The sequence below is a fragment of the Chelon labrosus genome (assembly GCF_963514085.1).
Source record: "Chelon labrosus genome assembly, chromosome: 12".
Classification (NCBI taxonomy): domain Eukaryota; kingdom Metazoa; phylum Chordata; class Actinopteri; order Mugiliformes; family Mugilidae; genus Chelon; species Chelon labrosus.
In genome coordinates this window covers 15,274,251-15,298,268 of record NC_140345.1, presented here as the reverse complement: position 1 = coordinate 15,298,268, position 24,018 = coordinate 15,274,251, and the positions used below count along the sequence as shown (strand labels likewise).

The 24,018-nt window shown below is 41.4% G+C and overlaps 1 protein-coding gene across 1 annotated transcript in view; it reads right to left on the bottom strand.

Annotated features, from left to right (window-relative positions):
- The window catches only part of col14a1a (collagen, type XIV, alpha 1a), a 125,901-nt gene extending 101,883 nt beyond the window's left edge, over positions 1–24,018 (bottom strand). Inside the window, exons 1-5 of the mRNA XM_084556795.1 lie at positions 23,912–24,018; positions 22,208–22,323; positions 10,703–10,819; positions 5,762–5,905; positions 5,226–5,324 (exon numbers count right to left, since the gene is read on the bottom strand). Of these exons, the coding sequence (XP_084412921.1) occupies positions 5,226–5,324; positions 5,762–5,905; positions 10,703–10,819; positions 22,208–22,301 (454 nt within the window). The 5' untranslated portion in view covers positions 22,302–22,323; positions 23,912–24,018. The remainder of the gene's footprint in view (positions 1–5,225; positions 5,325–5,761; positions 5,906–10,702; positions 10,820–22,207; positions 22,324–23,911) is intronic.

The following is a 24,018-nucleotide window of genomic DNA, read 5'->3' as shown; positions in this document are numbered from 1 at the left end:
AGACACAAAAATGGGAAAAAGAAAGAGGGACTTGGGTTTTAAAAAACAGGAATTATCTTGTAATTAGCTTAAGCAGTCTAAAGAGGCATCAGTGCCTTATTATGAATCTACAATATGTGCACAAACACATACGAGTAGTGATAAATAGAGCATCAAAAACATAGTGTGTCAGTTAAAATGTGTTGAAATGTAGTTTGTAGAAGTTAGAAGTTAAGAGTTGTAATCTATTTAGAGTGATTCCTAAAGTAAGCTGAGGGTTTAAACTCGGTGTCAGTGCACAGAAATTAGATTTTGTCACAAGCTATTGTTATTGTTTTCTATCTCTGAGGTCCATCCAACAAAGTAGCATTAAAGTCTGATTAGTATCACATTATCTGTTAGATCTTTATTGTCGGGGTGACAACCACCTGTTTTACTACTGGAGGCTACTGACCCACATCTGTAACAAATATGGACACACCTAAAGACACACACACACACACATGCACACAGCTCTCCACTAATCTAATATTTCACAGCTGTCTAAATAGCAGCTATTATTTTTGAAGAAACATTGTTTAGGGCCAATTTCCAAAGAAAATATATTACTGTCTCACTCAGGGGACCACTAATGGATTTGGTCTTGCTTTCTTAAGCAAAAAAATAGATATTTATTACTACTGGCCGCAGAATTCCTCACTGACTTTGGATGAAATGGGATTGAAGCAGCAGCTTCAACAGCCAGCCGTTAAAACAGCACATAATGCAAAGCGAAACCTTCAGTTTATAGCTCGTGGATTATTATTGGAGAGTTCATAATAATAGCAACAAAGGGATTGACGTGCAGATATAAGAAATCCCCCGAGCTGCTTACTGTGGCACGGTAAATATCATCCATAGGGCGCCGTGATGCACTGTAAAACAATAATTAAGTGGGAGGAAGGAATTAGAGCTACGTCATCTTACAGAAAATAAAGCTTCTGAAAGCGCTCAGGCATAATTTCCTCTGGATCCACTGAATCAAGGGAACAACGATGGCAACCTCGTGAAGTGATGTCATTCGGGGCCCGTGTGCATTAGGATTACACAGTATTTGTTCTGCCTCTCTGTCTCAGTCTAAAGAGGAAAAAATTAGATGTGGACGTTTGAACACTTTGGATTGTGAGAGTAAAGTATGAGCGAAGAGCAGTGCAGCCAGTTGATTAAACAGCCAAGCGAGTCTTTTGTTGGACAAAGATAAAAACTTTAAAAAAAGAGTGGAAAGTGAACATATGACGTGTTTTATTCGGCATTCCAGCTGAGAAGGAGCAGAACACATTTTTTTTTTTTTTAATTTTTAATTATTCATTATCATTATTTCTCAGTAATACAAGAGTTATGACGTGCTGCCTTTGTTCTACCTGATCGGCCTTTTTATATCCAGTTCCATCAGATCTGTCCAGAAAGTTTTCTTACAGAGATTAATATTTAAACGACGAATGTGGGTGTGTTTTTTTTTTTTGTATTGTTTTATTATTTTACCGGCCGAGTCTTTGAAAAGACAAAAAAAAAAAAAGACCAGATGGATCAGAAGAAGCAGTTTTTTATCTACAAGACATAATTCACATGTGAATTAAGTGAATACTTAAGACCAGAGCACTGTGACCTGGCTGAACCCACACATACACAGAGAAGCTCCTTTTTGGTTGCGGACCTGCTGAGATATGATTATAGATGCTCTGCTTCTCGTCTCTGCTGCTTTATGAGTCATCTCCAGCCTTCACATCCACAGGAAAAAAAAAATAAATCTTCTTTTTGAACTGTGTAACGATCAAAGCTCTGCACATGTCGCTGTGTTTAATTTACAATTATCGTTTGTAAGGAAAGACACAGTAGGTGTCTTGTGTATTTATAGTAGTTACTGTAGGTTGGGGAAAGGGATACAGGAATTATGCTTCACCGTAATAATGGTTCTCTGATGTTACTCGTCCTCGTGGGCGTGTGAGAAAGAACTTGGTTTGACAATATAGGAACGGAAAACGTGCAGACTCTGTAAACATTTCCTATCCTGCACAAAAGTTTTAAAATCTTTGCAGCACGACACACTGTTTATATTGCTTTTGTCAGACACTTCAACTTAGAAACGTATATTCAAGGAAGAAAGGAATTGTCTTCACATCTTCCGGCAGCGAGCAGCCGAATCCACCGGATTGATTTAGAAGCTGTCAGTCACCTCTCCAATTTGAGCCACGAGCGGCTGACCAATGATTTGACTTATCGACTTTTTTGCGGTGCAGACCCGCAAATGAGTCGGGCAGGCGAAAAACAACCAGCCGATGTAAAATATCACTTTAGGAGCCTCTCCTGTTTGCTGCAGAGTCAGTCAATGACACTCCAAGAGCAGACAGAAACTTTCTTTCATCTAAAGCTTCCGGAATGGACGGCCCGTGTTTAGTTAAGCAGCCTGTGCTTATGCTCTGCAAGATATGGTTAAGTAATTTGTAGAGTATCTTTAGAAGAAAAGTGGGCGGCTAAAGTAGTTTCTGCTGAGAGTGGAGGAAGTTTCATGGTTCTGCCTTTAGCTAATGGCCCTCTTCCCTCTACTTTGAAACCCATCCACCCAACTTCAATCCACCCTAACTAATGTGCTCATAAACACAGTTTTCTATTTTTGACCTTGGCTTGAGGTGTTCAGTATATTTCAGGGAAAACTATTTTACTAAAACTGCTTCTCCCTTAAAAAAAAACAAAAAAAAAACAGTAATTTCTTTCCGAACACCGACGAAGGTGTGACACACAGCAGGATGGAGCGCAAGAACGTAACCGACTTGTCAGATGTCTGAACACAAAGAAGGAGAGACACACACATCAGAGAAGAGATGGGAGTGTGAGCCAGCTGTTAATGAAAGGTTTTGTAACAACCGACCCCGACATGAAAGAAAGAAAGCTGATTACTACTCTGAAACAAAGCAATGTTGGACTGGGTTGGCATTGCTAATATACACACAAACACACAAAACGAACACACACACACACACACACACACAGACTTTCTAATACATCATGCACTGCCATCTCGGCGGAGCTCGGTGGGACATTATTATCACTGTAGAACATAAATACACACACGGGGCGTGATAGAGGGGGTGAGCGGGAGGCAGTTACACCTTACAGCACAAAATAAAAGAGCGTCCTCTATTGATCCACGGTGACACATTATTATCATCACTACACAAAGCTGCACACACAGACACTCACACACAGAGAGCATGTTCCCAAACTCTACCCAGGCACAGCAGGATATTATTATAATCCCCAACAGGTAGGAGGCAGAACACCAATCAAGGTCACCTCTGCTGCAATGAATGGTGAGTGGCTCTGATAACGGCACACGGAAGGAAATCCAGCTTTATAATCTGCCTACTGACAGGAAGGAGAGGAGGAGGAGGAGGACAGCAGCGAGGGAGAAACAAAGAAGAAGAGGAGCGGAACATCAAAGATCTAAATCTGGTGTGTGTGCAAGAGAGAGAGAGGGAGAGACAGAGGATGTAGTACGACGCATCTTCAGCCTGGGTTCAGCGGCAGTTTAAGTGTCTGATTTGAGACGGATTTGCGATAGTTTTTTGGCAATTCCGCCGCCAGATGTGAAGCACAGCTGCGACATTTGCCAAAAAACCATTACAGCCTCAGCTCTGCTTTGACACACGCCGTCGTAACGCTCGCCGCAATTTCGGGAAGCGAAAATCAAAAGTTAATGTGGCTTTCCGAAAAGCAACAAAAACACATCACCACACCTTTTCTGATTGATTTGCTGGATTTGTGACACGATTGTAAAGGCCACAGTGAAGCAGAAAGTCAGTCAGCGTAAAGCTCAAAACAAATTCATCGTAATTTCCATCTCTGGAAAAACACCACAGAATATTTAAATTATTCATGAAAGCGTCGGTTCATCTTTTAATACTCTTTGTTTGCTACAGTGACAGCATGGCATCTTTCTCTGAAATGAAAACTAATATATGAAAATTAGTAGAAACACAATATAGGTGTTGCACATAATTTATTGTGAATCCAATACTCTACTTTTGATAAATACACAATAACAAGACATGTTTAGTGTGATTAGAGGTTACAGTCAATACTGTACTAAGTTTGCAGTTTACTATATTTTGGCTCCTATAACCTCCTTAAAAATGATAACGCACAGTTAAGTTAAATGGAGGCTGGATCTCTAAACTATATTAAATAATCACAACTTTGTGAACATCTCCAAGCTGCTGCATTCTTTCAGGGGCCTATGATGAATGATCAGACACTCAAAACCCAAATAATAAGCCAACCTAAAGCAAATATACTTCCACAGAGTAATGAGATTCTGCCGTTGTGTACACTTCAGGCTAGAAAGCTAGAGTAAAAATGCCACAGAAAGTGATGTTTAAATCGTGTAAAAACGATTGCGTTCACACATCGGCAGCAGTTACAGTGGCTCAAATCTGCCCGCGAGCCTTGTTCGTGCCTGAGCCTGCTTTGTCTTCCTCTCATACGCGCACACACACACACGTACACACAGAAAACCTGATTACAATGATCAATTATTCTGCAGCTAAAGATTCCCCGCGGAAGTCTCGCTTATGGGAAAGAAATCAACAGCTGGAGGACAGTTGCTATGCGAGCACGCTCTTAATAAAGAAAATGAATTCCTTTCTTCTCTCGTGTTGCACAGAAAAGAGGTTGAAATATGGGGCATTTAAATATGTGGACATTAGCGCTGCCAACTGAAAGAACATCTCGGTTTCAGTCATAAATGCACAGAAAACCAGACAGAGAGGGGGCTCAAATTAAAAGGCAACCGCACAGACACAAGCAGACAGTGTGGTTCGCTCGACTAATATCAGGAGTTATACAGTCGTGTGCAGTTGTGAATGATTCGCCTGCAAGACGTGGATGGTTTTGGCTTCTCTGCTCTCACTAGCTGGGTGAGTAGACCATCAGGCCGATGTCTGTCTGCTTTAAAAGGTGGATTTCGCTGCACGTAAACTCTGCATGGGAGAAACACTTCAAAGTCAGATCCAGCTGGACACAGACAGACACCCAGACTCATATTTTTGGCTTTCTGATCTACAGTATGGAGCAGGTTTTCCTACTGGAGGGCTCTTTAAAGATTGTCCAACTCATCAGCGCTATTCATTTCATGTATGCGTTCAAGCGAGCTCAAGATTTGTGAAGACCCTCCTCTCCTAGAGACGGTGTTTGTGAATGTTTTGTCCTACCTCCGGAGATCTCGTTGCCGTCCTCGGGAGGTTCGACTGAATCAGTCAGCCTCTGAGGCTCAGTCTTGTCTCGTCCGTCATCCTCACCTCTTTCACCTGCTACAGACAGAACAGATCATTCGTATATTAGCAGGACACTCATATGCTAAAATCCGGCATTTTAAAGAGTCATGTTCTATCTGGGTTTGTATGTACTGATGAAGAAGTCCCGTACATAGACACTAAACAACAAGAGAAAGAAAGCGGCAGAGGGTAGAAGTGGTGAAGAGAGGAAACACACAGAAAATAAGATGCGACAAGAAGAAAGGAAATCAAGAGGAAGGCAGAGGAGGGAAAAAAAATGAGGTACCAAGAAGAAACAAGACAGGAAAGTACACTAAGAACAAAGTGGAAAGACACACAAACAAGAAGAGAACAGACATGAAGGAGGTAGAAAATATTTGAGTGAACATTACAGCAGCGCAGAATATACCAGAGAAGACAAGAGCACGGCAGTAGGACAGAACAGGAGTCAAAACTAAAACGCGTGAACCAACCTTTGTATCTGCCCTGAAGTGGTCTGCTCTGCTCGCTGCCACTGACAGCGATGACATTGAAAATGTAGTCTTTAGCAGGATTGTAGTCTGTTATCAACACCCTGGTGTCAGATTTAGATACTATGATCTCCCTCTGCTGACCACCTGACAGAGAGAAGAAGAAGAAGAGAGGCAGAGGTTAGACTCAGGGGTGTTTTTGATCCGTGTTGTTCATTACTTGTTGCCGCGTTGGCGTATTAGTATTCTCACGGCCGAGGCAATTTGACGTTAATTCAGCAGAAGAGCTGATTAATATTCTCCGTTCTGTAGGCAGGCAAACGTTAAGTTCAAGGTCGACACATTGGGTATTATGGTGGACTTGTTTGTGTATGCATTTTCACGGAGGAAGACATTGTACATGTACCTTTGCACAAACACTCAAATGGATGGATACTGTTTTGCTGATAGCTCTGACAGAGAATAAAGGTTAGAGTTAGATTCGATTTTTTCCATTTTTTATTTTCGGTTGCCCATAAATAGGCAGTGGCTCTACACAAAGAAACAATAGTGTGTGTGCGCATGTGTGTGTGTGTGTGTGTGTGCTCCCCTCTGCCGTTAATCCCCATCAGGCCAACAGGTCACATTATTGCCCCATTTTAATCTCGACCCTGCAATCAATCCAGCCATCAATAAAGTTTCTCTGTATGTGTGTGTGAGCAAGCACTTCCTCAGCTCCTCTGCTCCCCGTCCCTGCAGCCTGATGACTAATGGCACCTGAGGGAGAAGGAAGATAAATCCTTCTGAACTTCTGAAGGCGACTACAGATCATGTGAGGTAACGGCATTGATCAGCTCCACAAACTGGAAGCTGAGTTCGTGCAGGCGAATCAGACTGCCATCAATCAGGACTCAAACATCAGGGCTCAAGTGGAGGTGTCAACATTCACTTGGTCACCACATGTCAACTGTTGAAGTCATCGAGAGTTCATGTTTTGTCTTCCTCAAGGCTTTCTTTAAACTTTCTTTATAGCACTTCCTTCACCTAACCAAACATTCTGCGTGATCTACATGTATATTAGCTGGCAACGTCGAGGATCACCTGAGAGTTCACCTGCAAACACCTGTTTAAAACCTTTAATGGGAAGATCTGTCCTCATTCTTCAGCACACTTGATGCATGACTCATCCTCTCTCATTTGCATTTTGTACTGAAAAAGACCCAGAGGTGTAACCTGTCATGTCCAACTCAGAAACAGACCAACCAGCCCCATAAAAGACCACAATTAATACAATGTACGTATGTTATCTGTAGAAACCTCACACCAAGGCAAATTACTAGTTGTTGTATCTCATGATGAATTAGATGCTGTGGCTGTCATTCATGCAGCACTTCACATATACAGCTCCCTGGTAAACCTGCAGCTACAAATACCTGTCCTACCACAGTTTAATATTTGTACATTTCTGCTTGTTTTTAGGCGAAACAAACGAGATGCATGATGTTAATTACTGGGCCTCAGAGATTAATGCTGGACAGAATCAGTTTGTCCCTGTTTTCATGGTAAGCATCAGTGTTATCAGAAAATATTCATTCATCTTCTTTAACCGCTTGTTCCTGTGAAGGGTCGCGGGGTCTGCTGGAGCCTATCCCAGCGTCATCGGGCCAGAGGCGGGGTACACCCTGGACAGGTCGCCAGTCTGTCGCAGGGCTAACACAGAGAGACGGACAACCATTCACACTCACATTCACACCTACGGCCAATTTAGAATCACCAATCAACCTAATGAGCATGTCTTTGGATGGTGGGAGGAAGCCAGAGTACCCGGAGAGAACCCACGCAGACACAGGGAGAACATGCAAACTCCACACAGAAAGGCCCAGTCGGTCCATTAATTCGAACCCGGGACCTTCTCGCTGTGAGGCATCAGTGCTAACCACCTCGCCACTGTGCCGCCCACCAGAAAATATTAGATATTGATATTTTGTTTGGTGCATTGACTTTCCATATTGCTTAGATTAGTGTAGCCCTTTTTGTTTTAAATTAGCATTAAAAACTAAATTGGAAAATCCACCCAAATTTATACCAAACCAGCTTAAATTTAAATCAAAACTACTTATAGCCGCAAAATAAAATTCAAAACCGCCCAGTTAAAAAGTAAAAGAACGTCCAGGTCTGGCAACACTGGTAAGGATATCAGCGTTCTTTTAACTCTCTACAACAAACAGTGCACAGGGCAGTTCTCCTTATTCTGAATTAATGAATTAATCCTTTAATTGATCTGAAATCCTTTACAAATCTGAGTTTTTTTTTCTGCAACAGCCAAAAGTGGAAACTGTGGAGAACTCTGTTAAACTTATAATTTCTCTGCATTAAGTGTGATAAGTAGTGTTGTTTCACACAAAGCAGAATCAATACAAGAAAATGAATTCCATGATATTTTGCTTAACATGAGTGCTTCACCACAAATGTCTGATACAAGAGAGCACATACAGCCGTGTTGTTTTTCTTTTGACAGACAAAATAAAATGCAGCGACACCAAAAAGCCTTTATGACAAGACCACGAGCCAAACGTACAACAACAACCATAGTCTATAACACACAGACGAAGAACACCGTGTGTCAGTTTCTGAAAATACCTGAGACCTCATTCACCAAACACAGGCTGTAGATACGCTGTTCAGTCTAATGCCGTTTTCTTCTTTAAAATCAATTTCATGGCATCAGCTTTTGCCGTCATGAACCGTGAGTGTGAGTGTGAAGTTTATTATCGGCTGTGAAATGAGACTGTTGTTGCCCCCCTGTAGCCTGTTTAAGGTTCGATGCGCATTAAGGCCCAGAATACGCCACGCGATAAAACCTGGACAAACGACACAAAGTGAGATTTATCTTTTCTCAAAAGTGTTTTCCATAAGTTTTTTTTTCTTTTTTTTTTTACAAAAAAGAAAACAAGAAGATTTTATGAATAAAGATTCACTTTTTGGGTTTGGAAATATGCATCTCATTTGCCGTCTCTTCTCTGCCTGCGCACAGCTGCTTCCCTGAGCTCTTTCTTTTTTGTATGGGACCTTCGGGAGCTTTGGGGTCTCCCACGCAGCAGATGAGACAGTCCAGTCCAGAGATTCTTACTCAACCATTCTGTTTGTTATCTAGAGCCTCAGTGCTGTTGATGTTCTCCAGCTGTTTGTTTGTTTTTTCAGAAAGTCAGAAAGTCCCAAATTTGATTTGTTCTGGATCCAATAAAGTAGCGCTTGTTGTAAACCAACAACAACAACTCACCCTGACTGGCTGTCAACATTTTATATATCACTTGATGGGACAAAAAGTCTATCTATACAGTATGTCGTAATATTACGAATGCTACACACATTCTCCTGCTCTACTGGTGGAAATGCAACACGATTCATCTTAAACCTCAGAGATCACAACTTTCCTCCCCTCCTCATTTCTTGTACCTTTCAGCCCTTGAAAAGCCAAAGACACCCAAATGATTCCTCTAAATGTTCAGCTGCGTACAATACGAATGGAACTTTTTCAGCTGCGTTTGACTTCATCCCCACTGAGATTTAAATGAATAATAATCTGGCACTAAAAACAAACACGCAAATACATAAATGCGCATACAGGACACAACACACGCTATCTGAATTTCTGATTTGTTGGCAGGCTATTTGGAAAGACATTCAATAAGTCCTTGTTTTTATTCAAGTCCATCAGAGAACACCTTTTGTTTGTTTAATACAACAGTTTGTGGTGCAATAAGGTGAATAAAAATGTAAAAAACGCATCAAGGAATCTAAGCATTAAACCGAGCTCGTCATTTTGACACAAACATGAACCCTCATTAGCTGCCATTCTGACAGCCTGCTCCACATCTATGTTTTATTCTCAAGAAAAGCACTTCAGCCGGTCTGAAGCTTTACTGTGCCTGTAGTTCACCTCATCTGACTCTGACACAGTAAAGGACAGCCTGAGCTGATATCAGGACACAGGTTCTTTTGTCCTTCATCAACCACATAGTGTACGGATGCAGCAAGTTTTCTTCTTTTACTGCATTTGCTAAATAAAAGTGAGCTACTGCTGCACTCCTCCCTGAGAAGGAAGTGGCCGTAAATTTGAGTTTTAGTTCTCTTTTCAGCTGTCGGAGGCACCAAGAAATTGTCAGGCGAGGCGTTTCTCTCGAAGCGTTGTTTGCGAGGTTTATGTTACAGAGTGCTTATTCAGTCCTACTTATTCTTTTCTTTTTTTTTTCCCCGCTGGCTATAAAAGAGCCGTCTGCAGCATCTAGTGTGGTTTTAATAATGGAGGGCAGCGGCATGGCAATAGTTAAGGAATTGATGTGGGGGAGATGTACGGCTGAGAATGTAGGTGCATTGTGATTACATGATGAAGGAGACGTCAGTGGTAATTAGAGTGATTACTACTACGCTGTGCGTGCTCGGAAGAGACAAGGTCCTGCTCCTTGTTTGCACGCTGATCAACTTGTGACAGTTTCAGGATAAAAGCAGGACGCCAGCCGTCCGTCAGGCCTAAAACTTAGTTCAGTGTAGTTTGATACTGAATGAGTCACTACTCTGGGTGTCATTCAGCTGTCCTGGACTGAAACCCATCATGAGTTGGTACAGAAGGTACTACTGTCCTATACACCTATCAGTACCATTTTTGAAATCTGCTGACAGGCTCCGCATACGCAGCAAAACCACTCCCTTGTCTCAAACTTGGCAGAGGTGCAGGACAAACTCTGAGCCCTCCACAACATCTCCCGAGTGTAATCCCCTCAAAGGAGCTTTGATAAGAAGTAAATTACAAAATCCCCCGTGACAGACTGAAAAAATCCTCGTCATAATGGGATCCTTCCTGCAGAGTCTCAAAGCTAAGTTCCACTTCCCTTTGACGCAGAAGTGTTTTCTTTATGTGTGTGTGTATGTTTTGTGCATGTGTCTATACAGGAAAAAACCTCCTACCTGGTATACTGTTGTAGAGAAACAGATAGCTGTCAAAGTCTCCTTTGGGCTCCTTCCATGAAACGAGGAGTTTTCTTGGGCTCAGCGCTTTGAAGCGCAGCCTCCTCGGAGCTGGAACTGAAGAACAATTAGACAGTTAAATCAGCTTCAATAAAGCAGAGGGAATGACTGGAAATGAATAATATGTTGATGATCAAACAACGTGATATTAATTAAAACGTCCCGAGACATCAATCAACAATAGAGAAAGTCAGCAGATACAGTATATGAAACCCACACCGCAAAATCTGCCACAAAAAGCTGCCAGTGAAAGCGACACGAAAAGGAAATGAATGATGGCCTGGGCAGAAAGATAGAGAGAGGCTTGAGTGAATTTCAATTTTGAAGTTCCCGCAACCACGAGAGTAACACATTAAAGCAGGTCAGCGTGGTGTGGAGCTCAGCTTCAGCTCAACACAGCATGAAAAAAAGATTTTAAAAGACAAAGGTTCAGAGGAAACCAGTCAAATTCCCTTTGTAGGAAATAAAATAATTCATTTACGTTACAAAACAGTAATATCAAGAGCAGATGTTTGTACCTGTGCCAGTGTGTAGGTGCACGTTTCTGCTGTACAGTATATATATATAATGGAGAAATTACTGATGTACAGGAGCATTCTCAGCAGCTCACTATAGTTTGCAGCCTTGTGTCAATGAAAACAGATCTGTACAGTGTCCTGTTAAAAAAAAAAAAATGGTGACAGCAGTCGTTCTCAGCATGAGTCTGCGTTTGTGCAGACTGGTTTATTACAAACACAGACAGGACATTTTATAGAATCAAAGTGTGGTGGAAGGGAATTTGACTGTTTCTAATTTACTGACAAAGAGACAGGCAGCTAGAAAGAAGACAGAGGGAATATGGGAAGCGGGAGCAGAGATGATCATAATGTAGTATTATGGAATAATTCACCTCAGATGAAAACAAAAGTCGTTGACATAACCTTTATGTCTGCAACACATGTCACGTATCACAGCTTCACACTTTTATCCTGTTAGTCTATGTTAGTTTGACTACGAAGAATGCTAATTTCTAATCTGTTTCTGTAAATGAGCGAACACTGTCATCCCTAAATGTGATGACACTGCTAATACAGAGCCACTTTATCTGTCAGCACTCATGAAACTCATCAAACCAATGATCCTTCATTAAACCAGAAGTCAGGATAGCATAAATATCTCTAAGTGCGTTCTTAATAAAGAATCAACTTAATAAATTACAAATTCACTTTAAACAATTTGAGCTCCATCTGTGCTCTTATAAAAAAAAATGACTTTTGTGACTCATAAAAATGTCACAACTCTATATTTGATTGGGTCAGAATTTTTTGGTACGCGTTGTGTTTGAGTCAGGAAAACGTTCCTGGCCCAAAGCCTGACATGTTTTGACTTATTCCCCTGGCTGGAAGCAGAAAATGAACTTTGCAGAAAATATTAGATGTCAAATAATTCCATGAAGCAGTAATAAAGTTTGATGGCCCTTCAGTCTAGAGACAGCGACAGGGATCTGTCACTAACAGTGTTGAGTGCCGACATGTAAAGCCTGTGCATTAGACGCCGAAGGAGGAAGACAAACAAATATATAGGTGATATGATGTTGACAAACCTGAGGTGCACGGTTCGGGATTTTCACTCGAGGGTGAGAACAGACATCCATCTTTCGCAACGGAAAATCCCATTAAGCCCATAAAAATTAAGCCATCCATATTCAAAATTGTATTGTAAGTTGGAAAGTTTGGAAATTCGTGCGGTTAATTACCGCGTGTTAAATTAAATTACACTGATCTCCCCTGTTATCCTGGGACAAGCAGATCGGATACTCAGCATTTGTATCAGCGTAATGCTGCCCAAATGTTCTGGATCAGTTTTTGGAGAAACACTATAATCCTAAACTGAACGGTTAACCGAACTTTAAGCGACACCTTATAAAAAGAGACGTGCAAGAGCAGCACAGATGAACAGTAGCTAGAACACGAGTGAGACCTGTGAGCCCTGTGGAGTTATTTTAAGGTCAAAGGAGGAAAAAATAGCAAAAAGGTCGAGTGCAATTTATTCAAAGTGTATTAAGAGGCGACAGAAGTGGTGGAAACTTTGCCACCACAAGCTTGGTTAAACATTTACAGAAGCATCACTGATAGGAGTGCATCCAGACAAATGTATTATTAATAGCTTAGTTATTTAAGTGAGGGAAAGTGACTGTATTGGATTGGTATCCATATTGGCAGATGCTCAAAGCTGCTGCATCAGTACTCACATGCCCATAGTGGGCTGTGGACAGCAGCCTACTTGTCTACATATGGTTATTGAAATGGAACTTGCGAGCACATCATCGCAACATGGGAAGTCATAAACACAAAATGCGCAGCGTTTAAATTGCAGAAGTTGGGAGGCAACCATTTAAGGGTCAAGATGTGGTCGAGGCTAACAGCTCAGCAAGGTACCGTCCGGTAGACTCAATAAAGGAAATGCAAAGACATAAAGAAAAGATGAGGCCAATAGAAAAGTCAAACTTTTTTTACTCATCAATTTACCAAAAAAATAAAAATAAAAATTACAATATATTCACCTCTGTCATTTCTGAAAACATCAGCAAACATGTCACGACATGCAAACTGTTACTGCTGATTTAACACAATGCCAGGGTATGAATGCATAAAGTGTCCTTACCACGGAAGAAAAATGAAGAAGAAGTTAGAAGTGACTTCAAGAAACCTTAAAGTAAGTTTTAATCTTGTTGGGCTGCAAATTGACTACTTAGAAAGCTACCTCCTTAGCCAAACTGTTGTGCCGACTACCATTCAGTCAGTTAGCATGTCAGCATAGCAGCTAGCTTGTAGTTCTAGCTAACGAAAACACCACTGAGTGGAGAGTGTTGTACATTGTATTATTGAATGTAATGGAATGAATATTTAATGAATATGGAATTCATTCACACCTTTACATTCAATAATACAATGTTTGAGAAATATGAAGTATTTAAAATAAATCACTTAGACAACTGTCATTTCCTGTGGCTGAAAAATGTGGAAGTGGAGTTCCTCAAGTGACCACTGGAGGGTGACTTGAGGAAAAGTGGTTCAGTCCCCATGGACCTCCATGCTAAACGTCCAACTTTACAGCTAGAAATAAACATGTTTACAGCCTGGTGGAATCTGTTTCGGTTCCTATAGCTAATTAAGGCAATAGCTGCTTTGAGAGGCAGGTGGCTCCTGTCACAGGTCGTTAGGTCTCTGTCTAGACGTAAGTCGCCAAATGACCTTCACCTCAATTCCGGCTGAAAAATTAAATGCAGCCACGACACCGAGCTGAAAAGAAAGGCTGCTCTTCAGGGGGTCTGGGTGATGTCCCTCTACATGTATATAGGCAACAGAGTCCCTGGTCTGTTCTGTAAGCTGTACTGAATTGCATGTTAAAAGTCATTCTCCCAACCTGTCCAAACTGGACATGAAAAAGTTGTCATGTTTTACTATTAAAATCCATTTTTATGTAAAAAGAAAAGTTTAAAGCTATTTTTTTTTTCAACTTTTCCCTGCAATCATCCTTACAGCTTTAGTCATGGCATTACCTCATTGGTAAAAGTCGAGCCCGAACTCTTAAAGAGGCCAAAAAAAAGTCAAAATAAGTTTTGCAGAGGTACAGCACAGCGCTTTACAGCTTTACATTTAGCTTGCTGCCTTTCTTAAGTAATCACATCAGGCCACTTATCAAATAGTATAGCATAGGATGAAACGGTGTAATTACAACACACAATAAGAATCTATGAATAATTTAAGTGTGCGATAGAGCTGGGTAGGTTATTACTTTGGTATCGTTTAGTGTTCATGATAGCGGGTGAATTGAGTTGGCAGACAGGGTACTAATAGCCGGGTGAAAATTGCAGTGAATGCCGCGATCTTTGCTTTGCATGTGAATGAACACACCGACTGAATTATTAGGAAAAAAAATAATACTTTAACCATTTTTTATGCTATGAGTTAGTATCGCGAAGTTGGAGGCAAATCCAGAGACAGCAACTATGATTGATGAATATGGGCGTAATAGCTGTGGATGCTGACAGAACATGAGGGTCTGATATAAATTACCTTTCACATACCGACAAGTCTGTTCTTGTTTACCGCCGTATAGCCACAAATATCGTCCAAGAGCTCCGCATTTCACACTCTCACTCTCTCTGAATCTAAGTGCCAAGATGTGAAACCCATTAGACGTCCCCTGTCTGTGTCTCACAATAAAATACTTATTGGAAATACTGCACAGACTCTGGCTTAATGGCTAGACCTGCCCTAAACTTAAAGAGTGTATACCAATGTGTAACACTCAGAGACAAGAGGCAATTTATCTGAGAGAGTTGCGCCACTGGAAGCAACAGGACCGCAACAGATACTTCTGTGAGCTTCTTGCCAGGTACTAAATGCAACGCCCACCATTTGGCAGATTTTTTTTCACGACTGCATAGCAACAAAATTCAGCTCCAGTAAATTACCTGAGTCACCGTAGCCTCCGTGAACCCCCCCACCCGGAGTGAAAATTGTACAAATTGTTATAAAGACGGTATTTAACATGTTCTCTAGTCGTGCGGCTGAGCCTTCAATCAAAGGGTCTAATTTCAGGTCTAAACTTAAGTAATCTCTTGACTCTGTAGGGAGCGTGAACCAGAAAAAAGCCTCGGAGGCCCAGTATGAACTGGCATTATCTGGGTTACAGCGACACAAGCACAGTTTGATGCCCCAGTTTGAGGAGACGACTCTTCCGAAGGATTAGAAGCAGTAAAAGGGAGCAGAGATTCCTGGTTGATGAGTAAATGCTCACTATCCAATCCCGTCTCCTGATCTGGCTCGACATCCTCTATACGCTGGCTTCTTTTTATCCCGCTTCTCTACCATGTTTTTCTTCTTCATCGAGACTTCTCCTGTTTTCTTCCATGCTTATCGCTCAACAATCCTTTTATTCAACTTCCTATCAACTCTCTTTCTTTGGTCTGTTTTGCCTCATGCATTTCCTTTCTCTTATTTGATCCTTCTGTCGTTTCTCAATCTCTCTTTTCATTGCCAGTTGTTTCATTCCTCCCCTCTCCATGTCCTCTTCACATCTGGTCCCTGCCTTTCTTTCTTATTCCACCTTTGTCTTCTTCTCACCCATTTTCTATCTACCTACAGTACGTAAACCATACATCGACTCCTCCGCTATGCTTCCGTCTCTTCCTTTATCTTCTCCTTTCCCTTCTTTCTTTTATTTCCTTGGTTTCCTCCTCCTCTTCCTCCTGAAAAGCCCTGACTCCACTGAGCATTCAGACTACAGTAGCTTCACTAATACTCAGGATTTATGGATGACAACTGCTGGCTTACGCTGTCACCACAAGATAACTACTGTACTCTACACGAGGGAGATGGGGGAAGTGTGCCTGAACGTGTGTGTGTACAATGTGGTCTGCATCCCGTTCGTCGAGCTACTCTGTTCACCGAGATAGCACTTAACCTGATTCTACTCTGTCTTTTCCTTTCCAACGCTTCTCTCTTCTTATGTCCTCCGCTGCTCTCGTGGAACGCTCCTCTCTCTTATCACATCGCCTCTTCTTATCTTTGACTTTAAACTGCCTCTCATCTTCACTTCTCTTCTGCTCTTTTATCCCATCCCCTGCCCTCCAATCCAGTGCTTTAGCGAGTCGACGCCTTTTCCCTCCCTTTGATTGCTTACCTGTATAAGTGATGCCTTTTTCCCCCAACGCTCATCTCTCAGCTGCATTGTGCGTGCGTGTGTGAAACCTCTTTTAAAGGCTGGATGAATATCAAGAGTCTGTTGCATGATTCGTCCCTATGTGCAGTCTTATGAAAGAAGCTATAATATTCTGCAAGCCTGCCAACTGACGGTTTGAAAAAAAAAATCTACTGAAAATACTTAGCTGGGTTAATTCTGCAGGAAATGACTGACATTAAACTTGAAATGGAAATATTACATTCCAGATTCTGCTACTCTAATATAAACCATTTAGGTCACTGATGCGAAACATACATAAGATATTAAATGAATCTTTAGAAGATGATGGGGTCTTAAAACATATTATAAACAGGCCACTGTCATTACACTCGCCAAGCTAAACTAATGAAATGCGCTCTCCAAATGATTGATTCTCGTATTTGACGCTGACACTGCTCCAACAAAGTGAGACAGTTAAAGAAGCTCATGCATTCAGGTGATCGAAGAGGTGGTCGGCAAACGCAGAGACAGTCAAACTTTTTAGTGAACAAAGTCGAATATGTCATTATTCCCCAAGCAACTGTAAATGTCCAATATACTTCACAATTTGCACTACTTAGAGTATGCTATTACCAACATTTGGGGAATATCTGCTGTTTATTTTACTTATAAATAATGTGGAATAATTTTTTAATCGGCCTGCCTCCTCTCATATCACCAATCGGACATCAATGTTCTGATGTTCCTCCATGCTCCCAGATAGTAGCAGTATCTTTTGGGTAGTGTCACAACTCGGAAATATAACGCCCCAAACAACTAAATTTAGGCCCAAGTTGCAAGAAAACCTTTATAAACTGCACTTCAAGAAAGCGAAAAGGGAAAGCTAGAAGCTCAAGCACTTTTGTATTGTTTTCTTTACAGAGGCCATATTATTATTTTTGGGTTTCCCTTATTTTTAGTGTGTCACACAGTATTTTTGTGCTTGCAAAGGGTCTGCAAACTTAAAATCCCAAAGTCCAAACCAGTTGCTCTCTCTCTCCCACATAAATCGCTGTCCCTGAACAGACAGACACATCTTGTTTGCAGACCGGCCTTTTCTCCTGCTACTTTGCTGTGTCACCGTGTGACACACTTTTATAATGTTTGCCTAGTGCTCGAAGTGGCTGACCAACAATGTGGCGCAGTTGGCCTAATATAAGCTCTTTAACTTGTTTCTATATATAAAAAAAACCTGCAGATTGCCTCGTGTACTTCTAGATGATTCACCATAATTGCAACATTGGGTAAAAATCTATTTTAACCAAGTGACAGTTTCTCACCGCTATGACAGTTTTTCTCAGTTATTTTAAGAAAACCAGGGGCCCGCAGCCAATTCACACCTTTGTATACTACTACAATATCTATCTGCTCAAACCTTAGTCACTTCAGGCCCTGCACACTCTTCCACTCTGTGATTTTAGAAAGCACGTCTATGTTTCAAAATGCTTGATATCCATTTCACGCTATTCACACTGCCGCTACTTCACCTGACACTATTTGTACCTACACTGTAGAACTGTTATTTTGCATATGCGCTATGTGCAGAGAGGATATGCAGAAGGATATAGTCTATAAACCCTTTACATTGGTTGTACCGTCCTTTTGTTGCCATACTAATTATTGCCAAACCTTTATAATCCCCATAAATCCTCATCAGCTCATATTCCAATTAAGTTCATTTTGTTTATTTACAATCAGAGAACGCTATCTACATGCTCTGACAATAACAAGAGGGCAAAATTAGCACATCTCCTGCACATCACATCTCCGACGATTCAATGCTCCATTTAGTCTAAAGTGGCTGATGATTATGACAAGGCAGATTACCATCAACCGCAGCAGAGTGGCGAGGTGACAGCAGTCGGGGTTTGGATAATTTAGCACTTTTAAAATTCAAAACAGGTTGTTCCATCCCATTCTCTCTTTTGTTTATGAATAAATAATTTCTCATCATTGGCTTCTCTCCCTCTTCATTACAGCTGGAATTATCGGCCGACACTTTCACTCATATTAATTCACCAGGCCGCCCTCTAACCACACACTCTTATCACACAAACACATGAATACAAAAAAGTGCAATATCTTTGCAAGCGCGCTCTCAAGCACATAATCTGTTGTGATGTGTCCTGAAGCATGATATTGACCCGGGCTGTCAGCCAATCAACAAAATCAATCACCGTAATTAACTATGCACACGGTAAGCACACACTCACGCACACATTTAGCTTCTTTACAATGACTCACTGACTCATCCAGGACTGAATGAAATGAATAAATACTGATTAGCAATTACTCATTACTTATTCCCGAAAATGAAGTCAGAGTTCAGATGTAATGGTGGCAGACATTCACCGTCATCTGTCCCGCTTTTGTTACTGCTGCACTGGAAACAGCACCATGTGCTGGGTCACTGCTTGTACACTCTGAGTTGGAGCACAGAACAAAATTTACATTTCCCTTTTCAGTGCTTTCCGAGGCCGAAGAAACAGCCAGAGAAAACACAACAACAATAATTCACTTTGTTGCACACTGTTGCATTTCTGGAGTAAGAACAGTATCACCGCCACTCCCACGGGTCAGACAGAGGAAGAACAAAATATATTTTGTGTCCAGCTCCTTTTTTTCCTAAAACTGATTCAGAGACAGGACACTCCAACACAACACATAATGCTACCAAGTGGACAATTTTAGCCCAATACTTTATGGCAATATATACTGTCAGGCCACTCAAATGCAACTGAGTGTAAGGCCGTGGAATTTTCTGATGACATTTACACAGATCAGGCATAACATTATGACCACTTTCCTAATATTGTGTAGGTCTCTTCAGTTGTGACTCATCAGAGAATGGACATGGGTCTTCTGAGGGTGTCCTGTGGAGTCTGGCAACAGAATGTTGTTAGTGGGGACCTTTGGGTCCTGTGGGCTGAGGGGAGGGTTCTCTGGGGATCAGTGCATCCCACAGACACTTGATCAGTTTGGGATCTAGTGAATTTGGAGGCCTGGTCAACACCTTGTGCAGTTTTTCATGTTTTTTTGAGTTGTTCCTAAATTGTTTTTGTGTGTGTGCCTGTGTCAGGCTGCATCCTGCTGGGGATGGCTGCTGCCATCAAGGAGTGTCATTGCTATGGGGTGGGGGTGCCTGGTCTGTTCTAGGTGTGTGGTACATGTCTAAGTAATATCCACATGAATGCCAGGTCCAAAAGTTTCCCAGCAGAACATTGAATTGTGACAAGATGGTCAATGTTCTCCAGTCAGTGGTTTTAATGTTGTGGCTGATCGGTGTACCTTAGCAACAGGATTCATTCTTTTTAGTTCCTACTTGTCAGAAAATATGACCTGAGCATTCACGGTCTGGGTTTCTAGTACTACTGTATGGTTAATGTTTTTGGTTTTAAGTAAAAGTTCAAATATTTCCTTGCAGCTCTTCATCTAACAGCTCAATGCAGCTGCTTCTTGCTTCCTGTTCCTTTCTGCAAAAATTCAAACTGATCATTGATTGGCCATGACCACTGTCTTGTTTTGTATAGTAATAATAAGTGCTAACCTTATAGAAAAAAAAGAAACACACTTTCTGTGACTACCTCATAATAAAAGTCAATACAGGTTTTGCCAAATCATTGCTTTTAATGTGAAACTGGTTTTCATTAGAAATAATCTCTGAACCTATTAGACGATCTAGCATTCTACCTTCATATCCAGATTTCTGTTTATATTATTAGAAATTGCTTAGCTGTAACTTAATAATGCATTTTTTCCAGGTTTGTAATAGTGCAAACATGAATGTTTGCAAGACTTTTCGCAATGAACCATAAGCTCCGTCACCACTATGTTCTTCATTTGCAGATAACAGACAAAAATTATGTTTTGAAAGTGTGTGGTTTGATTTACATGTCTGAACCTGACAATTAACAAAATTTCTATCAGCGTGAATCCAAAGAAGGTCGACTATGCGCTGAGTAGACATCAAATGTGCTCCTGCTGTCTGAAAGTATCACAGAGATTAAAGTGATAATTAATGGTTATAATTAAAGTATCTGCAAAACGAAAAATCTGTTTAAACTTTGGAAAACTGAAAAAGTCCAACTATGGAAACTCAAAGCTAGGATTTCACAAAAGGTAATTTCAGATTTTACTCTAGCTAGTTTAATTAAGGGTAAAAGCAACGCATGTGCCACACTAGAAACAGCTGTCCTTGAAAAGGGTAAAATTATGCATCTGTGTATTCTTGCGCTGAACGTATCGCTTGTTAGGTCTGACTTTCAGATGATTTGTGGTGAGAAAACCCCTCCTGGCCTGGCCCACTCTTTGGTGGGAGCTCCTGACAATATCCAGACATTTGTGTTGTATATACAAACATCCAGCATGAGTAGAACGCACACTAATCCTCAAGCTCAAATCCCCTGTGACCAGATGTTGCAGCTTACAGTGACGGGCGGGCAAAAAATGAATGGCTATCACGCGCTCCCTAATGAAGGGATTGAACAGGGCACTCTCCCATGGTGTCTCTGAGGGCGTCCATGTTCTGCTGCGATTCAGTGGGATCAAATCCCAGCCTAATTTATGGCGTGGCACTACTGTATCGGCTCTCATTTCTACTGGCTCACAGTGAAAAACATGACCTATGGAGCTGCTGATCAAGACTGGAAAAAAGTTCTTATACAATAGGGTGACCTGACGAGAAAAATAATTGAAGATAAACAGAGCGTGAGGACAGGAATAAGTAAGGACTAAAGACAGAAGAAAATAGAAAACTATTTACAAATTTACACAAACACACACTGCATAAGCATAAGCTTCAGCACATCTCTTGGACTGATTTTTAGCAATGAGCCAAATTTTCTGAGTTAAACCATACTACAGCTGTAAAAGAAGTATTAACTTCTGTCCCGCAGTCATTTGACCCCGTGGTCTTAATCACGTGGTTAAAGGAGAGTACTGGGCGATGCATCTCTGAAACCAATAAAGTTTTAAAAGGTATCAGATATTAGAGAGGAGCACATCTGTTTCATTTTAACGCTATATACCAATATAAAGCCACACAATGACATAATAAAACATATGTTCAATTGGATTAAGATCAGACACAGATTTTTAACATCCATTATAAATAAAATATATTGCACAAACCAGGCAACAATCTCCTTCTTGATGAGACTTGATTTGATTGAATCAGACCTACTGAGGTGAGGTTAATTGCATAGCACACCATGGAGAGTTATATATTGCGCAGCACATTGCGCAACAAATGATCACAGCGTGAAGCGCACGGTTGCGACAGTTTTATTAAAACTCCTCTGAAGCGTAGCGGGGTTGCAAGCGTTGCCATGCTGATAGGGTGAAATGGCACCTTGATATGAGGGTGATATGATCATGAGCATGATCTGATTGGACTGACTCCCGCACATCCAACAGAGCGATGACAAATGGAGAAATGAGACAGCGGAGGAGGAGGAGAAGGAAAGACAGAGAGGTCAGGTGAGGGAAGATAGATAGCGGGGGTCAGAGAGGGTGAGGGGTAGCTTGAGGGGTGAAAGGAGAGAAGAGTGAGGGGGGATCAAATGGCCTGTTGTCCTGAAATGGTTTAGATTCGAGTGGGATAAATGAGGAGGATCTGAGCTTCTTGGAAAAGCAGCGCTGCATGAGAGGGGGGGAGAAGGAAGTGGAATTGTGCTTGGCTTAGGTGACAAGCAGAAAGAGAAAAATAAAAATGTAAAACGAGGAAAATCTACTCACCTTGACCCTGCGCATTGCTGGGGTAACAGGATATGAGGAACAGCAGCACCAGTGGAGCCCACAAACACCACCTGATCTTCCCCTTTGACAACATCCTCACAACCAGCAGTCTAGACCTGGACATAAAGATAAAAAAAAAAAATGAATCATGATAAGAAAGTGAGGGCAAAATCAAAGTACTGAGGTAAAATAAAAATAAATAAGTAAAAGGAAGTCTGACTGAGTCAAAAAGGAAGAGGGGGTTCTAGTTATGGACTCTGACTGCTATTGTGCAGACTCTGAGGGTCAACTAGACCCACCTTACCCACACAGCTCCAAGTCACTGATCTGGAGTCAGTTATTTGCGTCTAATATTCACTTATTTTTCTTTTTTTTTGCAATTACAGAGCAGTAGCTTAACTGTCTAGACTGACCGCCGGGCAGCGGCTGAGCCTCCCGCCTACACAGAGCACAGAGGGGGTGAAACAGTGGAGGACTTTGTTTGAGAGAAGAGAAGAGAAGGACAAAAGATAAAAGTGTCGATTGGAGAAGGATGGGAGACAGATTGAGTGACACATGGACGGGGCAGTTTGACTGACAGTGAAGAAAGGGAACATTTCACGACGGCCATTGTCCAACCAAAAGTGCCAGCACGACACCCCTCCTGTCCCCTTCTGTCTCATCTCCCCCTCTCACCCTTCACTCCCTGTTCAGATCTTCACCCTTCTCCACCTTTTCTCCAGTGTGCCGCTCATTATCACAAACAGAGGATGGCCCCACGCGGACACCTCATCATTTCTCTCCCGGTAACCCACCTCACTCAGAGAGTCACACGAATAGAACAGCATGTGCAGCAAAAGTTATTTCAATATCTATAACTTTTTTTTTTCTCTCTGATATAGAGGTAGTCGTGTGGCACTGAAAAGAAGGACCAGCTCCTTCTTTTCAGACAAAAGAGCAAAATGACAATGCATTTTAATAAGCATAAAATACTCCAGGAGATAGGATTGATTTTCTTTTTCCTCTATAGGTCAGCATGGAGACAAGATGAATGGAATGAAAAGGATCAAACTGAAATAAGTATCTATAACAGGCATGAGAGAAGAATGAGCTAAAAGGAGATGAGGCAGTCTCAGAGAGAAATACACATTTTCTCATGTGATCGTATGATAGTACAACTCTCACTGAACCCAAATGTTTCTTTTGTCCCCAGACTGCTTGTCCTCTTTCTTGCAATCCAAAGGGCAACTTTGCAACTGGTTATTCGGTTAATGAAAACCAGAGTGAAGGCGTCAGCCTCATTGAAATTAAGCAGTTTGTGTTGCTGAATGTGCCTATTTTTAATGCTGTGTTGTTGCACACATATTGAGGGCGACTGAGAATGGCGACCTTACGCACACGCACCAATTAAAAGACCACAGAAAATAAAAGCTAAGGGGAAAAAGGCAAGGCTATAACTGTAGTATGAGTCAACTGCCTTTAACCTAATTAAATCAACATATTTTCTTTTTTTATTTTTTTTAATTTTCAAAGCAGCCTTTGAGCCCGAGAGTTGGATTCACTGACCGCAGCTCAAACAGATCATTTTCAAAGTGGTGTTGACTGATTTAATTGAAGTTTCTCAGCCAGATGTGGGACAAACTATCAGATTTATTCAAATGAACTGGTTGCGCCGCGCACCTGAGACCGACTCACACACACAATGAATGAAATCGGCGTTCATACCTCTCCTGTCATCAATTCAAAGCGTCCTTCTATCCCCAAAGGAAATCCTCTGAATACCAAAGACTGCTACTGCTGCTGCCTCCCAAAGCGTCCCTCTTTCTTCTCAC